The sequence below is a fragment of the Simochromis diagramma genome, unplaced genomic scaffold (assembly GCF_900408965.1).
Source record: "Simochromis diagramma unplaced genomic scaffold, fSimDia1.1 OVJJ01000822.1, whole genome shotgun sequence".
Classification (NCBI taxonomy): domain Eukaryota; kingdom Metazoa; phylum Chordata; class Actinopteri; order Cichliformes; family Cichlidae; genus Simochromis; species Simochromis diagramma.
The window spans coordinates 3,090,713-3,100,468 of NW_024387520.1; the positions used below are offsets into that span (position 1 = coordinate 3,090,713).

General features: G+C 41.8%; 1 protein-coding gene across 1 annotated transcript; it reads left to right on the top strand.

Annotated features, from left to right (window-relative positions):
* The first annotated feature begins 1,318 nt into the window (after window positions 1–1,318).
* Window positions 1,319–3,078, top strand: LOC120726219 (cytochrome c oxidase subunit 7C, mitochondrial). The gene is made up of 3 exons (XM_040019634.1): window positions 1,319–1,486; window positions 2,404–2,551; window positions 2,980–3,078. Exons 1-2 carry the CDS (start codon window positions 1,412–1,414, stop codon window positions 2,518–2,520), a joined length of 192 nt encoding a protein of 63 aa, XP_039875568.1. The 5' UTR covers window positions 1,319–1,411; the 3' UTR covers window positions 2,521–2,551; window positions 2,980–3,078.
* Window positions 3,079–9,756: the final 6,678 nt, after the last annotated feature.

Sequence of the window (9,756 nt, forward strand, 5' to 3'; positions counted from 1 at the left end):
TTGCTAAGTAGACAGACTGAGATCCCTGAAGTTTACTAAGTAGCTTGGTTAAATAATTAGAAAAGCCAAATTAAGTGCACATTTAAGGAATGAAAGAAACACTGAAAGAACACTCGTGCTTAATTGTTGAGTTGAATGAAAATGACTGCGGTATTTTGAGGACACGACGAACACGGTGTGCGTGTGTGTGTGTGTGTGTGTGTGTGTCCCTGCTACCAACTGCCATGCTTTTGCTTTAATGAGGAACAGAACTACAAAGGTAGCCAACTAAGCCCTTCTTTACATGTAATGTGTACTCTTTTTTTTCCAACAAGGACTGTGCATATCAGAGCGAAAATGTGTGTAACCTCTCTATGCAGCAGTGAGAGTTTGGGTTTTCAAATTTTATTTAATGCATCAGAACAATACAGGACAAATAAAAGAGTAGCAAATGGCAAATAAGTGAAGGTACTGCAGGCAAGCAAACACATAACAGATAACCTAGTGTGGAGGTTGCAATATGTGTTAGCTCAGGTTTCTGCACTTTGATAACTTTCATATGATGCTGAAACCTGTGAAACTGATATTCATCTTCCAAATTAACAGCCGTCATAAATTAATGAATTAAACATCCTTCAAAATGCAGAACCCAGTTTGTAGTATTAATCAGTGAAAAGGTTGCAGCAATACTGCATAGGGATGGCTGAACCATCTGCTCTCAGTAAGTCTGCTCCTTCTCTATCTCTCTCTGTCTCAGTATTTCCTTAGCAATGATATGTTTGTGACAAATGCTGAAAAATGAAGATAGCTTATCAACCAATACTTTTTTACTCCAATGAAGCCCGCAAGGACACGCACTGAAACACTGAAGTTAATTTAATCCCCAGATCACTATCTCTCCATACTTTCAAATAAAGAAAGTGACATCTGCTGCCTTACCTACACATGGATTATTTTTAATAACTGACTCTGAAACAGTGTCAATTACACGTGCTAAACCACGTGAGCAGCATAACCACCCTTACCCATTATATCTCCACTTTAGTTAATGTATGCCGTTCTGAGAGGAATGGGTTCCTTCACATTTGAAATCCCATGATAACTGAAAAACCGCAAATCGATGTCGTTGTCTGTCTGTGGATGAGACAGCATAGTGTGAAACGTTTTTCTCCCTGTGATGAAAGATCTCAAAGGCAAATATAGCCTAAACAACTTTTTTTATATTTTTCTTGCTTGCTTGCTTTTTATACCTAATGGATTATAATCATTATGGGGGGGGAAAAAAACTATAGTCGCTTCGGATACAATTGAACTACATTTCCCAGACACAGAGTCTTTTCCCACAATTCTTTGCGCCGCTCCACGGCTCACCGCTGAAACAAGAAGGTCGCACTCTTTAACAGTGTACTGAATCAGAGGAGAGACTTCCACAATGCTCGGACAAGCTGTGAGGCGATTCGCAACGTCTGCTGTTCGTTCTTCACACTATGCTGAAGGACCAGGAAAGGTGAGACCACTTCCTGACAGCAGCAGTTTTACCATAATGGTGGTATTTTGTGATGAGGCCTTGTGTGTACGTACAGCCTTGACGTTAGCTAGCGGTACATGGAGGTCATGCCTGTCAGTTGACAAGAGCGTGATTGTATATCGAGCCAAAATAGCCGGGCTTTGGTTATTTTATATTCTACATCTACGTTACCTCCAGTTTCTGGTAACATATTATATAAACTTGTGGCAGCAAAGACAGAATTGATGACGGGGACTACGAACTGTTGGCTAGCATTAGCCATGCTAGTCGGTTTGTGGCGACACCGGTAAAGGCTTTTAGCTTGCTATGTAACCTGCCTACTTTGGTTTCAAAGTTAAGCAAATTTTCCAATCTGAAATGTATATTGAGAGGCTTAAAAGTCTCGTAAACACTAAATTGCGGATCTATTCGCATAGCAGGAATCTTAATTCCTGTACAAGCTGTGCTTCCGCCTCCTGCTAAGGTCAGAGCAGTGAGGGAGGAAGAGAGGTGCGCTTAACTAAGCGTTCACCCTCTATACTAGTAAGCATCTATCAAAATTTCTGGTGATTTAAAAAGTGCAAATGACCAAAAAATTCCAGTTTTCCAAGTGTACATATACATATTTATTGTAAGGAATATATATCAGAATTGTATTATATTGTAATGCATGTTAGTCTTGGCTATTAAAGAAAACATTGCTCTGGGAGTTTTATTGCATTTTTTTATTTACACACAGACTTACTACAGATCAGGGCCAACTGTAGCTTCTTTCTGATATTAAGGTGCACTATGGCGCTCTATTAGTCTTGTCTATAATTCTGATCATTCACAGGTGTAGTAATTGTGGTTCATTGAACTATGTTCCATTTTTTTTAAGCAGTTGCCTACATTGTAATGGTCTTGTCTTTTTACAGAACCTGCCATTTTCTGTGGACAACAAGTGGCGTCTGCTGGGCATGATGGTGCTTTTCTTCGGCAGTGGCTTTGCATTCCCCTTTATTGTCGTCAGACATCAGATCCTGAAGAAGTAAAATGGCCCAGTGTTGTAATTCAGCCTTCAAGGTAATTACACCTGCCGTTTTTATCAAGCCCCATCTGCTTTTCGTTAAAATGTCAGGATGATGGGTGGCAGTTTCCTCGACATCGGTTTGTATAGTGACCTCAGATGATCGCAGTCCTTCACTGCACCTCTTTAGCCTTTTTCTGCTGTGGCATATCTTAAATAAATTACCTGTATGTCTGAGAGTGACAGTAACAAATGTCATGTGGGTTCATATTGCTGCTATGTTGTGCAGATAAGCTCGCACTTCAGCGAGTTAATGTGACAGTTTATTGCAGACATCGATTTGTATCAGGTGGGAGCGGGTCAGAATTGTTGTTGTCACATTTTCTCGTCACTGGTGTTTACTCAGAAATTGCTTTTCTGACAACCTGGCGTATGCAAGTCATCTTATCGCTTACTTCCCCCATTTTCTTGTTCTTTCCCGCAGGTTGGCAGCTGGAACATATTTATCCATCAGAGTTCTATCGACGCTGAAGAATGGGAATCACCTAATTTTCTTTGTAAATAAAGTCTCCTAAAATGAGAATATCCTTGTCCATGTTTCTTGCACAGCTTCCATACATGTATGCGCATTGTTTAAAAGAGTCAACAGTGATTCCAGTTAGCTAATAAATTATAAACTATGAAACTTACTAAACGGGTTATTTCCTGGCAATAATGGGCTTCCACTCAAAAACCAGGGGCTGTTTTTGGCTATATTTGGTGTTTAACCTGCAGCATTAAATGTGATTTTTAGTTGTGTACTGTTGTTCACAGCCAGATTAAAATTCCCCAGATTAATTAATTTTAATGCAGCCTTGTGTAAGCACATTTTGTTTAGACTGGCCTCATGTTGAGTCTACAGACAACGCATGAAAGTAAGTGGTAAATTTAAATCCTTTGTCATAAGCTCCTGAAAGCAGTGAATAAAGTGGGAGATTAAAAATCGGTGTGAGGGGGTTTGCAGAAAAGAATCCAGTCCTCCTGGTCTAAGAACTCTGATACGTTGTTGTTCCAGCCCCCATCCACCACTCTGTGGCTCGGCGCTTCAGTTAAACTCAACTGAATAACCTTTTCAGTTCAATTAACCCTGTGCTGCTGGCTATAATTATCCAAGGACAAAGTATTAAAAAGGGTGGTGTAGCTGCTCAGTTGGTTTGGAGTGGTAATGTAAAAGTTAAGAGGCTTTCTGTGTATATCCATTCAGGTCTCCCACGTGCCTGCAGTCATCTTTAGAAATCTGCTAAGGTTACGTTTTCATTTCCTCGTGATGTGTAGCAAAGAGGTACCACCTAAGTTAGCCTAAAGACATAAGGAAAGAGATGCCGGGACAAGCTGTAAGCACAAGAAACAATCTGTCCTATATCTTTTGCCCCCTCCCTCCCCGCATATCCTTTTGTGCTCGCGCAACTCAAAGGAACTTGTAAACCTGTCATGCTGTTATGTATTCCCTTGCATTGCTAATGTAATGCTGCTGTTATACCTTTCTGCCGGAGCAGCATTCAGGTCATGCGGCTCTTGCGAGGTAGCGATAAACTTATTGTACATTTTAATGGGGTCAACAAGTAGAGGGTTATATTTCATAGGTGTGTTGTATTGTTTGGCACATACAGGTTGACCTTTCTTAGTAGCTCAAGGCTTTTCTGGTCAAAAGCACTTCTCGACATATAAATAAGAAACAGCGTTATCACAATACCACACTGTGCGTGCAAGCACACAATTTATGAATCTCCAAATGCTTGTTAGTACACATTTAACACCCACATTCGCACAAGCGCAGCATACTAATGTAGCAGTCTGATCACCGCATGTCCCGATTAAATGCAGCAAAGACGGGAGGTCTTGAGCTGCATTGTCATTCTGCTCAATGATGTCTCAATAGGTTCTCTGTTTACCAATTAAAATGCTCCATCCATCTCAGCCATAAACAATCATCCTTGCTCAGAATGGTCCTTATCAGTACATAATGAACCATCACGGTTAAGTGTGCGAGCCAGCAAATTGATGTCCTTAAGCTTCTGACATGAGGCATACTTCACGTTGGCTCTTTGAAAGTGCATCTCAAAGATCATTCTCTGCTGCACAGAGAAAAAGAATGAGCTTTCAAGTGTCATTAGGGGAGAGGGGGGGGCTCATTGAAGTGATCCTCCATACAAAGTCTGCTTTTGAGTATCAAACACATGTCACCAGCTTAAAAAGTGACTGTTAAAAAGTCAGCTTCCTCATTCGTCCGCATTCCTCCACAACCAGCATATTATATAATAAAAAGAATGCTGCAAATTATGCGCATTTATTCTTTGGACTTAAAAGGCAGAGCATTTTGTCTAGTGAGTTACTTTAATTCAATTTTGATACAGCAGTAAACATTTGAAAGCTTCACTTTTGGACTGTGAACTCTTGACAGTATGCCACTAATTGAATAGAACTGCTCGCAGCTACTTTAAATTTTGCAAATGGTTCACTTCAGTGCCACAGCACTCAGAGTGCTAATTTGGGAATGTCCCCAACATTTAGACCCTCTTTCAGAAAAAGAAAAAAAAAAAAAAAACAGGGGGACGAGGACTATAAAGACATGAATTTGCTCCCACTGAGGGTGCAAAATTTAGATTGGCGCCGACACTTACCAACAGCTACCAGCCTGAGAGGAGTGTCACGATATTTGGGCATCCGAGGGTGAAAAACAGGCACTAAGAAGGGAGTTCTTTCTCTTCCTAGTCATAAATGATCTATTCTCTGCCATTATGCACTCTAACTGGAGCTTTTAAGAATTCTAGTTGATGCCAGGCTCCAACAGCGAGGACCAATTAGATACAATGCTGTTATTTGGACAAGGACCAAGCTGCAGTGCAGTACCAGCGACTTATGAAAAGTACATGAGGGTGTGCTGGCACAGGTCATATTACAGGAGGGGTACTACAGTGCCCACAGAAGTCTGCATAACCCATTTATTATTATTATTATTGTTGTTGTATTTTTTTAAGATGGGCATGCTGTATCTCCTCTGCGTGGCACTTTGAGTGTTTGCAGGAAGGAAGGAGAAAAAGGATGAATTACACTATGAGTGTGCACCCAGCATGCCAAGTCTCCTGCAAGGGTTTGTCATGCTGCATTTAGTATGTAAGTTTGAGGGTGGGGGAAAGAGAAAGGCAGGGACTGCTATTGTGTGAGTTTGCACCTTCACCGTAGCGATATCTGCTAAATTCATTACTCTAGTTGCCTTTAAATGCTTTAAATCCCCCCGTGTACACACACTAATTAAGGCAAAGCACAGTCATTAAAGTCCATACCAGCTCACCATTAAGTGATTGTTTAAAGTCATGCAGATGACTGTGGATAAAACAAAAAGGCTACCTGCAACCGCCGGAACCGCAGCTGCAAAGGCTGACAGCCTTCACTGTATACACTGCATCCTCCCTCCTTTAACTTATTTGTTCTTGCAGTTATGTAAATTATCTTATTTGCAGTATTTGTGGCTATTCATTGCAGTCTCTGTAGTGCTCTGCATCTCACGTGTGGAATCTAATTATAGACTCATTTGCACTTCAGAGGAGAAGATAGTGGGCTCAGCCTGGTGTAGAGCATGCACAGAAGTCTAATAAATAAAAAAAAACAGACTCTACGTTTTATTGAATCCCCCCAGTAAGAGTCACTTTTCACATCCAGCCACAGCATTATAGTCAATTATGTTTGTAACTGTTAGCTGGTGAAAGCTGACTCAACAGTGATTGACAGTTTTATAAACATTTACTTAGTCTGAATGAGAGAGTGGGTGCCTGACAAATTCTCTCCAGACTAAATTACCCCTCTGGGGGGGGATTGTTGGGTAACTTGGATCAGCTCTAATCAGCACTCCTGCACAGCCTCGTTCCACTGCGCCACCAATCGCTGTATTACGTTGCAATACCGGGGAGTTCTCTGGATTCGGCCTGTACCCATCATATCAGCACGACGACAATGCGAGGTGAAAGCTGCTGTCTCCAGTCGCTGAGCAACACCTCAACTCTGCACTGTCAGTCAATAAAGTTACAAGGACACGATGAACTCCCAAGTTTTCTGCCAAGCTCGTCCTCCTCCCCCCCCACACCCACCCTCTACCTCCTCTGTTTACTACACTTTAGCTCAAAGATGCTGACGTGTGGAGAAGCACGGAACTGTCAGTGCAGGAAGATGAAGTGAACATGCGCCTCCCACTTTGTCGGGAGTGGGGCTCCACTGCCTCAGCCGGGAACTCTACACAATTAGTTCAGAGCCTCGAGGGGGATGGCTGCTCATAGGAGATGAATGCTCGCAAGATACAGAGTCAGCTGTCTATGTGAGCATTTTTGGATGTCACAGGAAAAAAGTAGCAATAATATATTTTTTAAAAATTGCAAGGAATACTTAAATTTTTTATGGAAATTAAAAGTCTGATTAGGGTAATCCTAGCAAGACTGAACATGTCTAAAAGCATTTTGTCAGAAGCACACGCTTACATCTCTGTACAGGCTTCATTCCACTCTGCAGCCCTTATGTTCATTAATGTTGCAATACCAATGCATGCACTCAGCTATCTTAAGGAGACCTGCCCCCTCCCCCTTTCATCCCTCCCTGCTTCCTTTCTTTAACAGTGGCAAATCATAAAGAGGCTGTAAAGCCAAAGGAGAAAAATATGTCATGTGTCACGTCAGGCTTTTCTCACATTCAGTTTGATATGAGCAAGCAGAGACTTGGCGGGGATCCCGGCCGAGATTCTGAACCCAGCATAATCTCCAAATCCTCTCCAGCCCACTTCAGATCCCAGACCAGCCTTGAGTTCAATAATGTAACGCTACACACTGCCGCAGTTAATAGTAGCAAGTTTCAGGTTGAAAAAGTTTCCATTTTAAATAATCATGCCCACTTCAATCCACGCTCTCCCACTCCGAGCCTTATGTTAATGCCTCGGATGACTCCAGTGTGAATGGATGTGCAATTTTCCCTCTTCCTTCATACAATATACAGTAAATTTTGAACTTAGCTCTGTGCCCTCTGAATGAAAATCATTTCCTTTTATCTTTCATTTTACCAACCGCGTGTTATCAAATCCTTCCTGACGTGTAAAAAAAAAACGATATCTTGTGAATAAATAAAATGAGCAAGTGGATTTCATTTTTTGTCCCTCAGTTTTCTTTTCTCCAGAAAGTTACTATGTCGTGTTTTAGTTTATTTAGCAGGAACAAGAACCTACTATTTGATGTTCCCAAACACCTTATTTCTCTCACTGATACTTCACAGAACATAATCTATGTTGTTTACCTTGTCAGACCTCCAAAGAATGTTATTATGGCTGTAAAGCAGTATGTGGCATCTGCATGAATATGTATAATAGTCTGTTTGCTTATTGACTTTAACAAACCCCTCTCATATTTGCCAGGGCTGGGTTTGTTGGGGTCCATGTGATCTACACAGAGAGGAAAAACTAACAGCGAAAGATATCTTTCGCTCGAATGAAGCCTCTCTGGAGATTTCTGCTGCGATGGAACTGCGTAAATGTAGTGCGGGAATAAGGTCTGACAATGTGAGACTAGTGGAAACAGAGAGCGAGATGGATGGCGGGGAAAAAAGGCGGGTTCTGTTGATCACTTGTTGTTGTTGTTTTCGCTGCTATGACTCTCTTTTCTCCCGCTGACAGAGAGAAAATATTAGAACCTTTCTTCTTTTTCTTTTTTTTTCTTCCTCAGCCAGAAACTGCGTCTGTTGCTCTCCAGTGGTCTCCTTCTCTTTTTACTGTCACTGGAAACATTCAACCCAAGGCATTTTCACACAGCGAGAGGCATCTGCCGCCACCAACCTACATATTCACACGCACATTTACTCACATACAAACCTCTGAAACAGATGAACAAACATAGTTCGAGTGCATCCACAAAAAACGCCGGCAAAAATATGTAAACATTATTTGCATAATCACACACATGCCTCCGTGAATCCAAACACACTTTGGGACTGAAGTCTGGGATATTCGTACTTAGCGTGCAATTACACTCAATTTTTTCGAGACTCCTTTTTTATGTTTCATATATTTATGCTACTTACAATTGCATTAAATAACTAGACTAAATGGAGCTGCTATACATCCAGCAGGTCTCTACCTGAAATGGTGCCACATATGCAAACTATAGCAATGCCTGTATTATAGCTCCAAAGCATCAATAGATAAAATACCTGAAAGTACAGATTGACCAAAGAAGGCAGAGAAATTCTAATGAACGCAGAGAGCAGAACTGAGCAAAGAATCAGCACAGGTATAGGAACCATACAGTATATTTAGGATTGTTTCCCACAGGGAACAAATACCAGCCTGAAGTCTGAGAGTCAGCACTTTTTTTCCAGTTTTTTTGCAGCTCTGTTTACCATATTTGCAAGATTTCTCAGGTAGCTCTACAGTGGTCTCCCAGGATAGAGATGCAGAGGTGTGGAGTTAAGAGAAGAAGTACAGCTGCGCACTACTGTAGTGCTCCTGGGTAGCCTTACAGCTCCCCCACATGGAGAACAACGAACCACTGAGCTGTGACATATAATAAATAACGGGAGATGTAAAATACTTGTCAGTGCCAAGGTTAGGGTATGCTGCATGAAGAGGAACTTGCTTGACTGTCATCGACATAAAATCGAAACAACTTTTTTTTTCTGTGCCTCTGTCCAACAATTGCCACTCGTTGATATTAACGCTGATTGACTCTAGGCACGTTAAACTTTGAGGTAACTCGTGAATCACTGAGCTGCACAGTAAGAGTCCATACAAACACAATTCGATAGCACCACATAGCTCTTGCGAGTGCATTCGTTCAGAGGGCAGGATGCAACTATAATTGTTGCCTTTGAACGCAGGAACAGAGCACAAACAGAGACACAATACAACTGACTAAGCCAAGACTGTGCTGTGCAGGGGGAAATCTGAATGAAAGGGGTTTGTGTCTCCCAGAGGCACGGAGCGAGGACTGGGGCAGAGGAAGGCACGGGGCGCACAGAATGGTTTATTTTTCCGCAGACCAGTCTCCTCCAGGATGTTCTTTGGACACCACCACAGATGTTTTGGATGTAACGAAAAGGCACAATTGGGGCTGGCCTGAGTTCAGTTTCGGTCTGTGAATGGCACCTTTCAAAGGTTCTGCTGAACCACATGGTGCCCAGGACCTCGGGCACAAAGCCTCATTAGAGTTACTCGATGTTGCAACCATAAAGAGGCTCAAATAAGTCTGTTATT

Excerpts from the sequence above, each read along its gene's own strand:
- LOC120726219 (XM_040019634.1), top strand. The coding sequence starts at position 1,412 with ATGCTCGGACAAGCTGTGAGGCGATTCGCAACGTCTGCTGTTCGTTCT. Across the intron at positions 1,487-2,403 it reads ATGCTGAAGGACCAGGAAAG|AACCTGCCATTTTCTGTGGA; the intron begins GTGAGACCACTT and ends GTCTTTTTACAG.